Source organism: Phyllobates terribilis, unplaced genomic scaffold, assembly GCF_046119375.1.
Source record: "Phyllobates terribilis strain yellow unplaced genomic scaffold, ASM4611937v1 Scaffold_3__8_contigs__length_932513732, whole genome shotgun sequence".
NCBI classification, from domain to species: domain Eukaryota; kingdom Metazoa; phylum Chordata; class Amphibia; order Anura; family Dendrobatidae; genus Phyllobates; species Phyllobates terribilis.
The window spans coordinates 223888521-223909182 of NW_027362763.1; the positions used below are offsets into that span (position 1 = coordinate 223888521).

At 45.4% G+C, this 20662-nt stretch overlaps 1 protein-coding gene across 1 annotated transcript; it reads left to right on the forward strand.

Moving 5' to 3' along the window:
• Positions 1 to 495: 495 nt before the first annotated feature.
• On the forward strand, positions 496 to 19564 carry TM4SF18 (transmembrane 4 L six family member 18). Its single transcript, XM_073673047.1, has 5 exons — positions 496 to 787; positions 13822 to 13917; positions 14135 to 14277; positions 17404 to 17584; positions 19355 to 19564. The coding sequence occupies exons 1-5, from the start codon at positions 611 to 613 to the stop codon at positions 19367 to 19369; spliced, it is 612 nt and encodes a 203-aa protein (XP_073529148.1). The 5' UTR covers positions 496 to 610; the 3' UTR covers positions 19370 to 19564.
• Positions 19565 to 20662: the final 1098 nt, after the last annotated feature.

The following is a 20662-nucleotide window of genomic DNA, read 5'->3' on the forward strand; positions in this document are numbered from 1 at the left end:
ACGTGCGCACATAGCCTTACATTCACCGGTCACTACACTATGAGCGCCGGTTCTAATCACTTCCTGACACTTTGATTGACAATTGACTAAAGCACTGAGGCCATATGTACAGTAATTTACATGTCTATAGTAGTAAATATTTTTAATTTCCAGTAATAATGCGTCAATTTGGAACAGGCATTTTCCTGACATTTTTACAGTTTTATTGAAATCCTATAAAATCACCAACAACACATACTTTACTACACGTATCAAGTTCTATGACAAAGAGGAGAGGTTTTTTTTACAACTTTTGATACATTTCATTATGCAACTATTTGAACCACAGCTTTGTGTGAAACGCTGCATCATGTGTGAATCCACACTAGGAATTATTTCACTTTTAAGCATTTGCAGTTTCTTCCAGAAGTCTGACCGCCTTCAGCCCAAATCTCCATAAATACTGCTGTCACTTATGTGTCCTCAAGTCAACAATTGTGTGTACTGGTTCATCTCCCAGCAACTTGTCAGTTCAGCTGCTGCTTTGTCCACTTACTCAGCCACTTGCAGAAACCATAGTGATGTTATACAAGCCCAGCCGCTCTCTCTATTAGTTACTTGCTATTCAAAGATGTTTCTTAAGAATTGCTCAGAATATTCCATTCTTGCTGTTATTCCTTTGGCCGTATGGAGCATTGTTGTGAATATCCTGCTATACTTTCCAAATGGGGAGAACACGTACGCTGCCAACAATCAGCTCACAAATTATGTCTGGTATTTCCAAGGGATCTGTTTTGGGGGCATTATGGTAAGTATCGTATTATGTGTCTCATTGCGTTCAGTGCGGGGTACACTTAATAATGTGAAACTATGTGGGGATATAGAAGGTAGGGAAGACTAGTGAGCCAGCCGGGAAGTTTTCTATAAGATTAAGACATTACACATACCACTGCTACCAAATAACATGCACTTGTTGGCCTCTGTCTATCTATCTATCTATCTATCTATCTATCTATAAATCTATCTATCTAGAGAATGTCAATGTCAATGCTTAACATTCTAAGGTTCTGTTCACATGTCTGTGTGGGAGTTCTGTATTTCCCTTCTGGATCCTTTAGGAATTCATTGCCTAAAATGCATCTGCTTACTAACTGATGCAAAAGGAAGCAGAAGGTCTTTAGCACGTTGGGGGGCATTCAAGAAGGGTTGGCCAATAGTAAACAAGCCCTTTAACTCCTTTGCGACTTGCCAGTTTTTCATTTTTGTAGTTTAGTATTTTCTTCCCCCTCCTCCAATAGCCAGAACTTTTTTATTTTTCTGTTAAAATAAAAAAATGAGGGCTTTTTTTGCCAGGATGAGTTGTTAATGCAATGAACCATTAATTTCTGGAAAAACAAGTAATGAATTCCAAATGCAGTAAACTTGTAATAAAAGAAATGCTATTTCCCCATTGCATTATGGGGGATTTTCTGGCGTTCATTGTGCAGTAAAAATGACCCAACATTATGATTCTCCAGGACAGTGTGATTCAGGCAATACCAAGTTTGTATAGTTTTTTGTTATTTTTTAGCATTATTGTCTGTGTTGCCATTTACTGAGAGCTGTAGCGATGGAGCCGTGTAAGGGCTTCTTTTTTGCTCACCGAGTTTACAGTTTTATTGATATCATTTCAGAGTACATACAATATATTGATCGCTTTTTATTGCATTTCTTGGGGAAAGTGCAGCAACTTAAAAAAAAAAGGAAATCTGTTTTGATGTAATTTTATTTATTGGTATTTAATGTATGGTTTAAATCAGGGATGTCAAACTAAAAGACACAGGGGGCCAAAATGAAAAACTTGGACAAAGTCGCTGGCCAATCAGTATACAGTATATTGGGCCCCACAGAGTCCTCCATGCAGAATAATGGAACCCACAGAAGAGTGGTGGTTCTGGTGTCGCGGGCCAAATAAAACTACCCTGGAGGGCAAATTTGGCCCACGGGCCACAGTTTGCCATATATGGTTTAAATAATCAAATATGTTGATTTTTATACACTGGGAAAAGGGGGTCATTTAAGCTTTTAATTTGTTTTTATTTGTTTAATATATAAAAAAAACATTTTTACTTGATTTTTTTCAATTTTCTTAGGATATTTGAAAATGCATCTGCCCACTATGCTCAGTGTAGAGCTTGCTCCATACATATACATAGAGGCAGGCTGGACCAGGGAGCAGAACAGCATATACCCCTGGGCCGCTCCCCCAGTAGCTGTGCAGGGTCGGAAGATTGTCTGCCTCTTCTCTGGCTGTCAGTGCGCCTTTAACCCTGTTTGTGCGCCGGCCCAGTTGTGACATCCTGTTCTATGTTCTATCTAGTTATCTCTTAGGTAAATGACTATTAATATCTTTCTGCCTTAGCTCGACAGGCATCACTCCCAACAATAGGCCCGTCACCGTAATATGCTCTCCAAGCGCTTTTGAATGTTATGCAGGCACTAACCGGGGTCACCGGTATTTCCCGCTAGGCCGCAAGTCCTAAACAAGCAAGTCACCCTTCTGGAGCGTGGTCACTCTCTGTACCGTACGTTTACGCTGGAAGTAATGGTCCGGTTTACTCGGGTCTCCTCATCACCACGACAGGTGTCCGACCTTCAAAGCTTGACCTACGGCATTCCGGGTGTCGAGTCTTGACTGGTGAAGGCTGGGCTTGGGGTCTTAACCAACGTAGTCTGGGTCTTGGGTCTTGAACAGCGAAGTCTGGGCTTCAGTCACTCTTCGGATGCTCTGCCTCTGCGTTCCACCACTCACATGTCCTCTCTGTCTCGCTAGCTGTTGCCAACTGCTTTCCCACCTTACTACCATGTCATTTTATATTTGATAACTGCGCCACAGCTACCACCTGACCCAGCATCCCCTTCAAGTTCTTCCCTTCAGAAATGCTTTCTTCATCTTTTGGTTCGAGCCTACTCGGTTCACTCAGCAGATGGTGACATTTGGTCGTAAGTGCTGTAGGATGTTGATGAACCACATCTTCTGCTCTCCACTACCTTACATATATTGGTGCATATGTTTATTTTATTAATTTTTTTGTGTATGTCTTCAAACATGTATATGACTGTATGGGTATATATCTGTTTGTGTCTTTGTACATGTATGTGTGTGCCATATGTATGCCTGTCTGCGTACTGTATGTGTGCTTGTCTGCGTACCCTATGTGTGTGTACTGTATGTGTGCACGTCTGTGTACCGTATGTGTGCATGTATGTGTGCATGTCTGCATACCATATCTGTGCATGTCTGCGTACCGTATGTGTGTGTACTGTATGTGGGCATGTCTGCGTACCATTTGTGTGCATGTATGTGTGCATGTCTGCATACCATATCTGTGCATGTCTGCGTACCTTATGTATGTGTACTGTATGTGTGCATGTCTGTGTACCGTATGTGTGCATGTATGTGTGTATGTCTGCATACCATATCTGTGCATGTCTGCGTACCATATGTGTGTACTGCATGTGTGCATGTCTGTGTAAAGTATGTGTGCATGTCTGCGTACCATATGTGTGCATGTCTGTGTATAGTATGTGTGCATATTTGTGTACTGTATAGCTGCATGTGTGCTCATGTCTGCATGTGCGCACTTGTCTGCGTACCGTATGTCTTCCTGTTTATGCATGACTGCGTGTGTATGCATAACTTGCATGAGTGTGCATGTCTGCATATTGTGTGTACATGTTGTAATGCAGCGGCTTGCTTGGCATTACTGTAATGGTCCAGGGTGTGTTCTGGGCCGACCATGTACCTCCCCCGCAGGTGACTGGTCACATGACTGTGACATAGCAAAGGTCCTGTGACATAGCACAGGTCCTGTGCACACAGAATGTCTGATCACATGACTGTGACATCAGCACAGGTCCTGTGGGTGTGTACTACAGGATATATAAACCCTGGTAGTCTTGAGACAGGGTGTGTAAGGCGTGAGGCCTGCTCCTGTGTGGGACACCGCTAGAGTGTGAGGCCTAGTGAGGCCTATTGAAGCCTGGTGAAGCCTGAAAGGCAGAGGCTGGATCCTTAGCTGTGTAAGCGATCCCAGTAGCCTTGGAGGGCCAGAGGCTTGGAAGGCAAGAGCCTGAAAGGCAGAGGCGGGATGTTGGCTGTGTAAGCATACCAGTAGCCTTGGATGGTACGAGGGCTGGAGACCCCCAGTGGTGGCAGAATAAGTCTGAAGCAGCTAAAACCCGGCGAAGGTAAAAACACTGATTGATGTGGACATTTCTATAAGTGACTTTGCTTGGGGCTGTAACTGGAGCCAAGTGGGCCTGTCTGCCACTTGAGAGGCTCCTGGACATTATATGTAATATGTCGGCGAGTCACTGAGTTGGACTCGATTATAGCAGTTATGATGTATAATAAACTGCTGGAGTGTGAAAACTGGAAAAAGGTGGCTGGTGTGCTTTAATTGACCTGGTGCAGCGAGTATCCCCCAGTATGATGACTAGCGCTGCCTTACATATGGTTGGAGAATGCGGGCAACTGCAGCCCGGTTGCTAGGGGCAACTGCAGCCCGGTTGCTAGGGGCAATGGCACAGGACGACGAGTGTGGATACAAGCATCTTGCTGTGACTCGGCGGGGTCACGAAAATTAAAGCGTCTTGCTGTAACTCGGCGGGGTTACGAAAATTGTCTTCGCACTCAAACCTGGTTTGCTGTGGCTCGGCGGAGTCACGAAAGTTAAAGCATCTGGCTGTAACTCGGCGGGGTTATGAAAATTGTCCTCGCACTCAAACCTGGTTTGCTGTAACTCGGCGGGGTTATGAAAATTGTCCTCGCACTCAAACCTGGTTTGCTGTGGCTCGGCTGGGCCACGAAAATTTTTCCGGGGAAAGCAGTGAAGTGTCTAGTGTGAATAGTGTACCGCGATGGCTGTGAACGGAGCAGCAAAAGCAAATGAAGCTATTGAGCGATTAAAGTGCCGGTTAGGACAGGAGCAGGTATTTGGGAAACTTCTACTGGACATGGTGCAGGAACCACCGGAGCTGTGGGCACCGTATAGAGTGGCGGCAGTGGACCATTCTGTGAACTCTCCGGGGGCGCCAGTGTTGTCCCAGAGTGCCCGGGGAGGTGGTAAGAGATGTTGTGAACTGAGTCCTAAGACTATTGCTGATTTTTTTTTTGTATAAATCCCCCTACAGGTGTGGGTGTCCAAAAGGGGGTGGAGTCCCAAAAGGGGCGGATTTTCACAAGAGCGTAGAGTATGGAAAACCAAAATTTGTTACTGGCTGTGGGTTGGTAATGCCTAAAAATGACGATTTGACCGTTAATAACGGGGTAGCTCCAGTAGAAGGGGTTGACGTCAAAGTGGGAGGTGACCTGTTAGTCCACAAAACCATGGGAAGTGACACAGACCCCGTAGCTGACGGTGACACTATGAAAGTAGAAAGAGAGGTCAGTCAGGAGGGGCTAGACGAGGGGAGAGAGTCCCCCTCTCGTCATCGTTGGCGCAAGGGCCACAAAAAGGTTGCTCCTGTAGTCTTTGCTGAAAGTGAAAATAAAGAAAATGTAGTACTGTGTGCCTTTGCTTCAGGTATGGATCCTCCTTTAGAAGCAGAAGAGGAGGTAGTAGCAACCTCCGGTAAAGTATCAGACAACTATGAAGAGTTGGATGCAGTTCTGCAGATTCGTTACAAGCAGGATGATCTACTGGGACAGAAGGATCAGGAACCGACAGCCCTGAAAGAGGAGGTGGCCAGTCATGACCAAGAGCTGGAGCCTGTCAGGCAGCAGTATCAGTGATGTACAGCAACTAAGGAAAAACATGGAGAACGGGTCCTCAGACCAGCGGAGTCTGGAGTCTGAACGGCAGAAAATAAACCGTGTTGTAAGGAACTTGCAGCGAGACCTGGAGGGAAGCAGCAAGGAAGTCAAAAATTGGAAGGAAAAGTTCCAGAAAAATAAAGAGGAGGTTTTTCAGTTGGAGCTTGACAAAGCGGAGTTTGGAGATGAGCTGTGTGAGTTGAAAGATCGGTTCTCCCTGGTACACGTAGAGCTGATGCAGGTGAAGCAAAAGCTGGATGAGGGACTACACCAGAGGGATAGAGAGCTGTCTGCCTTAAAAGAGGCACTGTAGGATGAAGTTTCCAGACGTGACCAAAACCTAAAACGACTGCGCGAACAGTTCAACCGGGAGCTGTGTGACTCCAAGAAGGAATATGGTGAACTCATGAGGGAGCTGCAGCAATTCCAGGACCAAGTAAAGCCTCTAATGCAGGAGAAGGAGCGGCTGGTGGACTCTCTGTACCAGCGAGACCGGGAGCTATCCGCCCTGAAAGAGGCAATAAAAGATGAAGTGTCTGGTCACGATCGTGAGGCAGAAAAGAGGCATGAAAAGTTTAATAGGTAACTGCAACAAATCAAGAGAGACTATGAGGATCTCCTCAAGGTTAAGGAAAAACTAGAGGATGATAAAACTGATGCAGAGCACATGCGCCAAGTGTTTGAGACCACTCTGCAGGACACCCGTGATGAAAATGGTGATCTCCGCAGAAAAACCCTAGGTCTGGAAGCTCAGGTGAAGGAGCTGCAGACTTTCTATGTTAATCTCCAGAGGGCAGAGATGTGCCTTAAGTAAAGAATTAGCAAGATGGAAGCTGAGTGGAAAAAGTTGGAGTCTATCAGAGAAGCCACAGACCAGGGCCAGGAGTTGGCCACTGGAGATGGGAGGTAATGAAATAGATACCTCCTCGAATAATACGAGCTCGGGTGATTCGGTGGAAGTAAGAGCCGAGATTAAGGAGCTCAAGGAGTTGCTACAAGCCCATTGGAAGCAAGAGAAGCTTCAGAGACTGGCTGTTGAGAGCGGAGTGGGCGCATTGGAGACATAGAGGTCTGAGAGAATTCTACTGTTAAAGGAGCAGCTGAAGCAGGAAGAGCTTCAGAGATGGGCTGCTGAGAGGCGAGTAGCTGAGCTAGAGGAAGAAGTTTTCGGGCTCAAAAGTCGCCTGGCAAGGTATCACTCAGTGAACAAGGCCTCCTTGGAGAAGGAAAAGGAAAAACAAGTTGCACTCATTCCCTTATACCATGAGAAGGTGGACCTGAAGAGAGTGTCAACCGAAGATAAATATGAAATGGAAGTGGTCAAGACGAAAATTCTTGAGTTTGTAGCTGTGAGTCAGCTCAGGGGAAGCATACAGGGTGAGGAAGCTGAAAGTCAGTTGCACCTGAAACCTGAGCTAGATGATCTTTTGGAGACCACTGGTGAGACAGAAACATCTCGGTACAAATGCCTCATAGATGTACCGGAGGATTTGAGAGAAGAATGCACCAGTGAGTCCGTGCATGTAGAGTTTTAGAAGGCCGTGGGAGCCTGTAAGGTGTACTCGACCTCAGAAGCTAAACAGCTGGTGGTCCTGTCCACAACCAAAGTCACAGTGAAGAGGGTGGCTATCCTAAGTGACATACACTGGCGATGTATTCACATAAAGCCGTTTCTCCGGTTGAAGACGGAACAAGCCGTTAGACAACTGGAGCTTATGAGAAAAGCTCACAGTCTGCGGGAAGAGGTCATCCGGGTGCCTCATGTTCTGGTGAGAATGGTCATTGGGAGAAATGGCCGAGCCATGCAGATGATGGTAAAGAAGTCTGGTGTGATGAGAGTAAGCAGTCCACGTGATCGTCAGGACTGGATACCAGATGAAGACGGCATGGTGTCATTCTCCGCTGTAGGAACGGAAGAAGGTCTTGCATCTGTACGCATGCTGATGGAGTACCGAGTGACCTACCTGCGAGAGGTAGAACAGTTGAATCTTGCCAGACTACAAATGGAAAGGCAGCATCGCCTGAGCAGCAGAAGGTGGCAGCCGTCTAGAAATTGTGAGACCAGACAGACAAAGGGCCCCCTAAATAACAGAACAGCTACAGCTGAAGTTAGTGACCTTTCAAGATGTCCTAAGAGTAGTGGGCGTGGGTTTAGAGGTAGTGAGACCTCCAGTAACTCAGATTTGAGAGGCCCATACAAACGACCCAATAGAGTACGAGACAGCACGGAGTCTAACCGGACCTTAGATACCAGGGCGTGTGAGTCATCCTGTTGTATTGACTTCTGGGAGCGGGGGAGGTCTGACAAGGTTACGACTGACCGCTGGGAGCGGGGGAGGTTTGACAAGGTTACGACCCGGAAATGTGACTTGACTAGGTCAGTGACAATGACGAATGGTAGGTCCCTAAGGAATGGGCTAATGTCGATGACTAATGTTCCAGGCGCTGAACAGCGCAATTGTCAAGTACATGGTCTCGGTGTGAACTGTGGGTTATGAGGTAATTGTGTATACTATGTGTTCAACCCCACAAGTTTGAACAGAGGGGGGATATGTAATGCAGCGGCTTGCTTGGCATTACTGTAATGGTCCAGGGTGTGTTCTGGGCCGACCATGTACCTCCACCTCAGGTGACTGGTCACATGACTGTGACATAGCACAGGTCTTGTGCACACAGAATGTCTGATCACATGACTGTGACATCAGCACAGGTCCTGTGGGTGTGTACTACAGGATATATAAACCCTGGTAGTCTTCAGACAGGGTGTGTAAGGCATGAGGTCTGTTCCTGTGTGGGACACCGCTAGAGTGTGAGGCCTAGTGAGGCCTATTGAAGCCTGGTGAAGCCTGAAAGGCAGAGGCTGGATCCTTAGCTGTGTAAGCGATCCCAGTAGCCTTGGAGGGCCAGAGGCTTGGAAGGCAAGAGCCTGAAAGGCAGAGGCTGGATGTTGGCTGTGTAAGCATACCAGTAGCCTTGGATGGTACGAGGGCTGGAGACCCCCATCTGGGAAGCCGTAAAGCCACAGTGCTGGCAGAATAAGTCCGAAGCAGCTAAAACACGGCGAAGGTAAAAACCCTGATTGATGTGGATATTTCTATAAGTGACTTTGCTGGGGGCTGTAACTGGAGCCAAGTGGGCCTGTCTGCCACTTGAAAGGCTCCTGGACATTATATGTAATATGTCGGTGAGCCACTGAGTTGGACTCGATTATAGCGGTTATGATGTATAATAAACTGCTGGAGTGTGAAAACTGGAAAAACGTGGCTGGTGTGCTTTAATTGATCCGGTGCAGCGAGTATCCCCCAGTATGATGACTAGCGCTGCCTTACAATGTCTATATGTGTGTGCATGTCTATGTATTGTATGTATACATTTCTGTATAGTGTATGAATACATGTCTGCATGTGTGTGTGCATGTTTGCATGTCATCGTACTGTATGTGTACATATCTGCGTATGTGTGGACATGTCTGTGTATACGAAACTGTATGTATTTTTTGTAAGATGCATGTATCTGAAGGGTGCTACTGGTGGGGAAAGCTGGGCAATTGCTCTGTGCGCCGCTGGCAGATGGCGCCATCGGGCCGCCTGATGCGGCGGTCAGAGATGTTTCAAAGGTGGCTGCATCTTTACGCCCCCATAATGGTATTTATCCGTTTTCTAAACCGGCTGTCAAGCTGACAGCTGGCTCAGTGGTGTAACACGCCCGCTCCCAGCAATCAATTTTACTTGCGTCTTTCAGGGGCACGTACAATTGAAGCCCTGAATGCCAGCACTACCGGGTCAAGCGCTGTAGAGGCATGAAGAATGTTAATTTGCCTCTATACAAGTCACTAGTGCGGCCACACTTAGAATACTGGGTACAGTTTTGGTGTTCGGTGTATAAGAAAAACAGAGATGAGCTAGAGAGGGTGCAGAGAAGGTTATTAAGCAAATGGGTGAACTGCAATACCAAGACAAATTATCAAACTTAATGTTGTTCAGTCTAATAATTTTTACACCAAAGTTTGTGACGCGCCCCCTGTGCCGTGGGGTACCCAGAGCCGGGCCTGTAGATGCTGGGGGTTGTAGTCACTGTGGCGGTGACCCAGTCCGTGACCCAGGTGGTCAATCCAAGGGTAGTAATTATATATACACTGTGTTCCAAATTATTATGCAAATAATATTTTCTCAGATTTTCCCAAATTACCTATATGAATTGCAGTCATTGTAATTTTCCAGTCAAATAACTATTAGAGTACAATTGAAAGGTTTTTGTACAAACTGCCTATGATAACAGTATATTTAAAAAAAAATTAAAAACTCATACTGCACTCAAAATGCATGTTCCAAATTATTATGCACAGCAGAGTTTTCAACCTTTTCATTTTAATAAAGAGCAAAAAAATGGTCATTTTTTAAATTATAAGCATTAGCAGGTTATTACAAACTGAAATCAAACAGTTTTCAACTCAAAACTTTATTCTAGATGATGTTACATTTGCACATAGGACCGCTTGTTCGAAAGGAGCTTCTGAACTCTCTCGTCCATTGAATTTGTCAGGTTTTGGATGGTTTCTGCTTTAATTGTTTTGCATGAGGATAGAATACCCTCCCAGAGCTGTTGCTTAGATGTGAACTGCCTCCCGCCATCATAGACACTCCTTTTGATGATGCTCCAGAGGTTCTCAATGGGGTTGAGGTCAGGGGAGCATGGGTGCCACACCATAAGTTTGTGCCCTTTTATGCCCATAGCAGCCAGAGATGCAGATGTGTTATGTGCAGAATGAGACGGGGCATTATCATGAATGAAAATGATCTTGCTGCGGAATGCACGGTTCTTCTTCTTGAACCATGGAAGGAAGTGCTGTTTGAGAAACTCAACATACATTATGGAGTTCATCTTTACCCCTTCAGAGATCCTAAAAGGGCCGACAATCTCTCTCCCCATGATTCCAGCCCAAAACATTACTCCACCTCCTCCTTGTTAGCGCCGTAGCCGTGTTTGCATGGGGTGTCCATCAACCAGCCATCCTCCACTCCATCCATCTGGACCATCGAGATCATTTCATGCATGATAATGCCCCGTCTCATGCTGCACATAACACATCTGCATCTCTGGCTGCTATGGGCATAAAAGGGGACAAACTTATGGTGTGGCACCCATGCTCCCCTGACCTCAACCCCATTGAGAACCTCTGGAGCATCATCAAAAGGAGTGTCTATGATGGTGGGAGGCAGTTCACATCTAAGCAACAGCTCTGGGAGGGTATTCTGTCCTCATGCAAAACAATTAAAGCAGAAACCATCCAAAACCTGACAAATTCAATGGACGAGAGAGTTCAGAAGCTCCTTTCGAACAAGGGGTCCTATGTGCAAATGTAACATCACATAGAATAAAGTTTTGAGTTGAAAACTGTTTGACTTCAGTTTGTAATAACCTCCTAATGCTTATAATTTCAAAAATGACCATTTTTTTTTTCTTTATTAAAATGAAAAGGTTGAAAACTCTGCTGTGCATAATAATTTGGAACATGCATTTTGAGTGCAGTTTGAGTTTTTTATTTTTTTAAAAATATACTGTTATCATAGGCAGTTTGTACAAAAACCTTTCAATTGTACTCTAATAGTTATTTGACTGGGAAATTACAATGACTGCAATTCATATAGGTAATTTGGGAAAATCTGAGAAAATATTATTTGCATAATAATTTGGAACACAGTGTATGGGTGTAAATGTCCGACTACGCCACCTGTGGAATGAAGTTATTGGGAACCGCCACTGTGGAGCAGTCTGTTGAAGCTGGTGGTATGTGCAGCAAGGTGATGTAACTCCCCACAGGAAGAGTGGAGCTTCAGGGCAGCGTGTATGGATGATGGTGGTGGTATTGCAAGGTATCAGTAATGACAACACGGAGTCTTTGCAGTGCAGTCCCAGGGTCTTTACTGTTGCCAATTATATGGGCCCCAATGGGAGTACTGGCTAGTGATGAGGGCCTGATCAGTCTGGGAACAATCCTAGAGTCCTCCTGGCCAGGTGAAGTTGTAGGCCTGCCGTTCTGACTATACTCTTTGGCTATCCCTCTTATAGTCGTGTTGTAGCCCACGTCCCTGAGTGTAACGTGCTGCGCTCACCCGTATGACTGGCAACTCAGTCCTTGTTTATTCCTCGCTCCTCTGTGGCGGTACGGGTCCTTTCGTGTGGCTGAGCCTCCGGGCTTCTGTTGGGCCAGGAGACCTGCAATCTCCTGCCCTGCGGTATCTGCTGCTCAGTATCCAATCCCCACAGCCTCAGACTCCGGCGTCCGGTCCTCTGTGGATACTATCCAGGATGGGCTAGCTCCAGCTCCAGTCACTGGCTCTTTACTCTGACTCCACACACTGACTGCCCTAACTCCACCTCCAGATCCAGTTATAAAGGGCAGGATCCTCCCCTTTCTGGTCTGGGGCAGGAGGTGTTGTAGGTAATGTGTCCCTGACCAGGAAACTCCTGTTTTGCTCCCAGACATGGTATTACTACCACTGTGGCAACCAGACCCTCTGGGGTGCCACATTGGCAACAATGACAAGTGGGCGTCTTCTATGTTTAGAGGAAAGAAGGTTTAATCATCATCACATATGGTGATTCTTTACTGTAAGAGCAGTGAGAATACGGAACTTTTGGCCACCTGATGCTGTAATGGTTGATTAACTAAAACAATTCATGGAGGGCCTTGAGTGCTAGATTGCATGATTGGATCTTGATCCAGGAAACTAATATGTATAGTTGGGAAGAATTTTTTTCCCTAATATGAAGTAATTATCATCTGTCTCGTGGGGTTTTCGTTTTCCTCTGGATCAATATGTTAGACTATACAGTTGTGCTCAAAAGTTGACATACCCCGGCAGAATTTTTGCTTTCTTGGCCTTGTTTCAAAAAATATGAATAACAAAAACTTTTTCTCCACTCATGGTTATTGGTTGGGTGAAGCCATTTGTTGTTAAACTACTGTGTTTTCTCTTTTTAAATCTTAATGACAACCAAAAACATCCAAATGACCCTGATCAAAAGTTCACATACCCTAGTTCTTAATACCTTTAACATCAATAACAGCTTGAAGTCTTTTGTGGTAGTTGTGGATGAGGTTCTTTATTTTCTCAGATGGTAAAGCTGCCCATTCTTCTTAGCAAAAAGCCTCCAGTTCCTGTAAATTCCTGGGCTGTCTAGCATGAACTGCGTGCTTGAGATCTCCCCAGAGTGGCTCAATGATATTGAGGTCAGGATACTGAGATGGCCACTCCAGAACCTTCACTTTGTTCTGCTGTAGCCAATGACAGGTCGACTTGGCCTTGTGTTTTGGATCGTTGTCATGTTGGAACATCCAAGAACAGCAAATACTGGAGGCAAATTTGCACTCATCAGCCTGGAAGCTGCGCATGGGACGTACTTGGACGTTACAACATGACAACGAGCTGAAACACATGGCCAAGTTGACCTGTCATTGGCTACAGCAGAACAAAGTGAAGGTTCTGGAGTGGCCATCTCAGTCTCCTGACCTGAATATCATTGAGCCACTCAGGGGAGATCTCAAGCATGCAGTTCATGCTAGACAGCCCAGGAGTTTACAGGAACTGGAGGCTTTTTACTAAGAAGAATGGGCAGCTTTACCATCTGAGAAAGTAAAGAATCTCATCCACAACTACCACAAAAGATTTCAAGCTGTCATTGATGGTAAAGGGGGCAATACACGGTATTAAGAACTGGGGTATGTGAACTTTTGATCAGGGTCACTTGGATGTTTTTGGTTGTAAATTAAGATTTAAAAAGAGAAAACACAACAGTTTGACAATAAATGGCTTCACCCAACCAATAACCATGAGTGGAGAAAAAGTTTTTGTGTTATCATTCATATTCTCTGAAACAAGGCCAAGAAAACAAAAATTCTGCCGGGGTATGTAAACTTTTCAGCACATCTGTAGGTTGACCACAAAGGACTGTTGCTTCTTTTCAACCTTAAAACTATAATGTCTTTAATAATAAAAATAATCTTTGAAGTACTTTTTATGCATGATTTATTCTCATTACAGATGATTATTTTATCCACTGTCCTCCTGTTGGTGGATTTCTATAAATGCAGCTCAGCTTGCTGTGCTGGGAAACACGTGTATCGCATTCATTGTTCTGTGAGTATAACCTGATTTATTCTATGTCTGCCTTGTACATGATTGGACAATTCATTTCTATGGCATCCATGTAAGATATGTGATTGCATATTGAGTACTATTAACTAGATGTGACGATGCTAGATTCAGCTACTATTTTATTCATTATATACTCTGTTGAGGGGAATAAAGCTTATTGTAAGCCCCCATAATATGTCAATTATTTTCTTTATTTCAGAGACTGGGGTCTGCAATTTTTGCTCTTCTGGGTGTGTTGTTTTCTGGATATTCCTTGATTATCTCCTCGCTGGGATTGTCTCAGGGCCCATACTGCAAGACGGAAACTGGATGGAGTTACCCCTTTGTGAACACAGCTGGAGGGTACGTTCCTTTTCTAATTAAATGTGTAGAAAGAGGAGAATAATGTCCCCTTTCAGGAAATCTTGGTTCCCAGGTGACTGTTGTAAAAAAAAACTGTGCTTAAACCCTCCCCAAGTCTGGCGCTGAGTCTCTGCTGCTTCTCCCAGAGTCTGGAGTTGGCTGCCATGCTGGTGTCACATCAACTGCGCCTAGGAATGGGTTTTAGGATTTTCTGAAAGGGGACAACCCTTTTAAAGGCTTATTCTCAAGTTGTGTCTTGAGCAGCACCCAGGTTTCAAGTCTCCTTACTTCTTTATAACTGGGGGCCGCTACTCCTAACTGAGTGCCACTTCTGATGCAATTTCTTCATCATTCTGTGGAGCACATTAAAGGCCCCGTCACACTAAGCGACGCTGCAACGATCCCGACAACGATACGACCTGTCAGGGATCGTTGCTGCGTCGCTATGTGGTCGCTGGTGAGCTGTCAAACAGGCAGGCTCACCAACGATCAGGGGAGCAGCGACATCATGGAAAGAATCTTTCCACGATGTCCTGCTCCTGGTTACGAGCCTGCTGAAGCAGGAGCAGGCTGGTAACTATGGTAAACATCGGGTTACTAGGGGCACACACGCTCCTAGTAACCCGTTGTTTATCATGGTTACCACTCTGCTACAGTGAGCGGGAGGTTACCGCTCACTTTAGCAGGCTCGTAACCATGATAAACAGCCGGTTACTAGGTGCGCGTGTGCCCCTGGTAACCCGATGTTTACCATAGTTACCAGCCTGATCGCTGCTCCCGCTGGTCACACACAGCGATGTGTGTTGACCAGCGGGAGAGCAACGACCAAAAAATGGTCCAGGACACTTTGCAGCGATCAGCGACCTCACAGCTGGGGCCTGATCGTTGCAAAGTGTCACACATAGCAACATCGCTGGTGAGGTCGCTGTTACGTCACCAAAACCATGACACAGCAGCGATCTCGCTAGCGATCTCGCTATGTGAGACGGGGGCTTAACAGTCAGTGCTTGTTCTTAAGTCTACATTACTATATTTGCATCTAGAGATAACAGTGCCATTGAACAAGCACTCATTGCATAAGTGAAAACTGCTGATGGTGAGGGCCAGGAAGGGGGGGGGAGCTTGGGATTTTTCAAGACTGATAAGGTTAGTAGCTTAGAGGAGGAAGGTGAGCAGCTAACTGCTGTATAAAAATTAGTGGGCTGGACAGAGGTGTCAGGTATGTCAGGAGTTAACTCCTCTCTTGGAATGTAACATCTGTGGAGATTTGGCCAGGCTTTGGTGGCAGAGCTCCTTTTCAATAAGCTGTACACTACGTACGATAAAAGCTTTTCCAGCAGGAGAATGAAAGCATATAGAAAAGCAAGTCAATTGAGAACTTTCTTAATGTGATGTTGTTTATCTAACTATACCAATTTCATAACATAAGAATACCTCTTTAAGCACCTGACAATGCAGCCTGGCATTTACAAGTAATACACAGTGTGACAGTATCACTGGTTTTATATGTGAGGGGAGGTATGTGTCACTCAGGATGCTCTCCTGTGTAAACTAAGACCTACTTTATTTCTGCCAGCATGTTATATGCTGGTGGGTTTACTCTGTTAAAGGGTGTGCGGTTTTATGGGAATGGCAAAGAGGGCAGTACGCGATTCCCCCTACCTCCCCTCAAGGTGTGGCTGAGCAATGTGTAAAAGCTCAGTCCCTTTTTTTTTCTCTGGAGTGTGGTCTGGAGAGTGAAATCTCCAGACAGTGTTGTGGAAGCTACAGAGCTTTTTACAAGGACTTTGTTGTGTAGTTTGTGCTACCGAGAGCAGGCGGAACCCACTCACCTATGGACTGAGCTATATTCTGTTTTGTTTTCCCGTTTAACCCAAAGGGGTCTTGTTTATTTTTCCTGTGGAACCCTGAATGAGTTTATGCCATAATAAACGAGCAGAACGGAAACCTGAGAACGTGTGTCCTGAGTCTGCATCCGGGAGAGCCGAGCGAGTCGTCTTGCCACAACAGCTACAATCCTAATCTAATGGACCAAATCAGAAGAACCTCTACAGGTTAACGCTACAAATGCCACAACCTTGATCACTGCATTCAAATGGAGAAACTCAATGGGACCTCCCTTTGATCGTGTAACACAAAATCTGTAATGTCATTGAAAGCCGTACCTACCATAGGCAAAAAGCTCAGGGTCCACCAAAAGTCCCCTTGGCTACCTGACAATATTTACTTGTGTTAGGGCAGACAGTTGTCTGTGTACTTTTAGGAGATAATGTGAAGCAAGAAACATAAAAGTTATGATTCGTGAAAGGAAAAATTAAGAAAATATTGTGCTCCTCAAAACTGGCAAATTTGCCTAGTCTGTAAGAGTCAAAGGAGAGGATTTTTAGTGTAAACACAGTGAAGTCTTTGAGTAGTAAATAATACATTAATTTTCTGATTGTATGATTAAATGCTCAGCTATGTGCACACAGTGTGGCTCATAGATCAGGAAATGGAGTGAATTAATCTCCATGCATTCAGAGTGAGCAGAGCTGACAAGATAACTCAATCATTTGGCAGCAATCATTTTGGATTGTAATAACCATATAAAACGTTTCAGTATGCTTACCTGTAGTCCAAAGTAAAACTGAACCTACATGATCATGGTGTCACCAAACAATGTTCCACATGACATGCTCAGCTTAGCTGTACTCAACTCTCAGCTCTGCTGTGCCCAACTCTCAGCTCAGCTGTGCCCAACTCTCAGCTCAGCTGTGCCCAACTCTCAGCTCAGCTGTACCCAGCCCTCCGTTCAGCTGTACCCAACCCTCGGCCCAGCTGTACCCAACCCTCGGCTCAGCTGTGCCCAATTCTCATCTCAGCTGCGCCCAATTCTCATTTCAGCTGCGCCCAACTCTCATCTGAGCTGTACCCAACTCTCCGCTCAGCTGTACCCAACTCTCTGCTCAGCTGTACCCAACCCTCCGTTCAGCTGTACCCAACCCTCAGTTCAGCTGTACCCGACTCTGAACTGAATGCTGACCATCTACTTAAAATTGTAAATTAATAGGCAAGGTGTCATCCTGGCATTTTGTGTATGCTATATATATTCTGTGCTGTGAGTGATATAATAATGTTTAATTCCAGGTATCTTGTGGATTATTCCTCCTGGTCTCAGTGTCTGGAACCAAGCAAGGTTGTGGAGTGGAACGTCATTTTATTCTCCATCCTAATTGCACTCAGTGCCCTTCAAGTGATAATTTGCTTCTGTAAAGCCATACATGATTGTATGATCGCGTTGTGTGGGACGCATAAGATTTTAGCACAGGTAATAAAATTCATTGAATCACCAGCATCAACATCAAGTATTAAATTAAAAGGCTTGTTCACTTTAGAATAAAAAAATGGTTAGTACGGCCAAAAAAGATTATACTCACCTCATTGCTCCCTCCTTGCTCTCATTCTCCCATTCTGATGGTTTTGGTGTCCCCCTCTGGTCTTTGCTTCTTTTTACTTCTTATATGATTGCTCAGCCAATCACAGCCATTCTGTGGCGCCCCTGAGGGTTCAGTCGCCACAGAAGTACTGCATCTCACCCAGAGGTGTGGTATCTCCTTTTCTCAGGTAAGGAGGGAGTGCTGCCCGGAACCCCAACACCTGCATCCAACACTACACTGCTCCAGGCCAGCTGGAAGGGCAAGATGCAATGTGTTTCCTGCTGAGCCCTGTCCCTGGCTGGAGTGGGGGGAACCCAAAGGTAGGGGGAACCAGTAGTGGGTGTGGGTGGAGGAAGTAGAGTAGGGGAGCACCATTGAAGGAGGTATATAAAGGGAAGCCATCTTAGGGTGGCAGATCAGTCAGTTCAGTAGGTCAGTGAGTGAAGACAGTCTGGGAGCAGAGTCTCCTTAGGAGGGTTGCCCCACCAGTGGGGCCTAGTGCTAGAGGCCCAGGAGGGGAGCAGAGGAGGAAGGCTCCGTTCTATTGAAGGGATCCTAGGGGGTACGGCGAGTGCAGGACGGTACCCGTACGCCCCGAATCTGTCAGAAGACAGAGGGATCAGGCCGCAAGAAGGGGACCGGCCCCTGGACCAGCAGTGTTACTTCAGGTCTCGGCTGGAAAAACCGGAGGCTTCTGGCTTTTATAGTGCAGTTGCCAAAGCCTCATCCTAGTCACCGTGGGGGTCAAGCAGGTCCGGGAACTCCAAGTTGCCCAGAGGGACTTCAGAGCACCCGAGCGGGACTGTGTGTGGGAAGCGCAGGGCAGGAGGGAGAAGACCCAGCGCGGGAAGTCGGTCTAGAGAGGAACATAAGAAAGCGGGGTTCCGTCAGGTGCTCCTTATCTACCTGAGGAAGAGCTGAACCCCCAGTCTGGTGAACGCAGCGCGACGTGGGAGGCTGGCACCCGCGCAGTGTATCAGTGGAACGTACATGAGAACTGTGAGTAAAGACTCGGATGACTGCACCGCACTGCCTCCGTCCATTATTTCAGCTGTGCCATCACTATCTCCTGCACTACAAGCCCCAGCATCACCACCCACCACCAATCTCCACACTGCCCCGGGGGCCCGCTCCACCTGTGGGGAGCAGAAACACCTCAGCTGCCATCCCATCACCCCCCGGAGGTCTGCAGCAGCGCTGGTAAACCTTACCAGGTACCACAGGTGGCGTCACGAACTATTTACTTTATTTTTATTTTCTATCCAAGTTACAATCCCCTTTTGGTTGACCGCCCTGGGTCACGGACCGGGCCAGCCACTGTGACATACCCCCCCCCCCCAGCATCCATAGGCCCGGCTGCCGAGTACCCCATTGCCCCGGGGGCGCGTCAACTTACTGACCTATCTCAGCCATTCATTGGTTGCTGCTGGTCACATGTTTCCGTGTATGGATTTCATTGCTGCAGTATGAAGTAAAGACTGGCAGCACATCAGAACTGAAAAAGTAGGAAAATCAAGGAGGTTAATATAACTTATTTTTCTGGAGGGGTGGGATGGGGGGGGTTCTCAACCTTTAATAAAAAGCAAGGTGGACAACTCCTTTAAGATCTATGTATTTAATATGCAATAAAAATAATAATAATAATAATGTTTCTTTTGCAGCCTGATCACGAATAAGAAAAAATGAAGGAAATGTATTCTTCAAGATTTGAACCAGATATAATAGAAAGTATAAAGAGCATAAAAAATAACAGCCGGACTTTTTCCTAAATAAATGAAAAAAGACTTTTACTGCCAATTGCCTGTATGTGGTGTTCAATTTGCTCCCTCTTGTGGTTACTTCTGTTTATTACGGTTTCATTGCTAATTTGTGGATTCTTCTGTCTACATTAAAGTGATTACACAGCACATATTTTGCATTACCGGTTCATTTCCTTCTGCTTTTTCTAAATTATCAGAATAGTTATCATCACAAATATACAAAAGGCAAAAACCTTTAATTCACCAGGTTCCCTGAGTTGTAAAAGTCCATAAATTAAAGGCATGGAGAGTCATACAGTGTGATGGGGTTAATATTTCAAAATATACTATACACTTTACAAGACCTATACTGATTAATGTATAATTGTGCTGTACCTTTAGGGAAAATAACCCGTGGATGTATGTTTGGAAAGTAATACAATTTTCTTCCCTGTATGGAATCTTAAGCATTACATTTTGTGTGTCGTCTATATATGTGACCATATACTGTAGCATTCAAAGATGGAAGAAAGGGAAGGCGAATGGGTTTAATGTATTAAAATCCCCAGCACAGACATTAGTAATATGAGTCACACAATTGCCTATAGGAGTTTTCTACTTTCAGGAAAGTGGACCCCAAACACTATAAAATAAACAAACTGAGCAGGTATTCACACTCCAAAGGTCCAGCGCCAATTCCCCTCCACTGCTAGGGTATCGTTGTTTTGGCTGCAGTGTTAACATGACATCATATCACCGCTGTAGCCAATCACTGAGTTCAGCAGCTTGTGCTGTATACCTCGGCACAGCCTTTGAGCTCAGTGATTGGCTACAGCGGTAGTGTGCACTGTCGATGTGATGTCACCACTGCAGCCAAAACATAGAGATTCGAGCGGCAGAGGGGAGCTGGTGCTGGACCCGGGGAATGCGAGAACCTGCTCTGTTTGTTATTTTAGAGTGTTTGGGGTCCATTTTCTTGAAATTAGAAAACCCCTTTAAAGTATCTTTTAATGAATGTGAGAGGTGAGTGTACAGATAATATTCATCCAACATTTTGACCAATCTTGTCTTTTTCGAAGATATCTGAGCAGAAAGTTATAGAGTAACAGTTACTCAATGTTACATATACATGAAAAAACACATGACAATCCAAGAAAGGATTTTTGGTCGTTCCTGTTCTTACCAACCCCCTTTCTTAACGTCCCTTTAAAGAAATACACGACTGCGTGC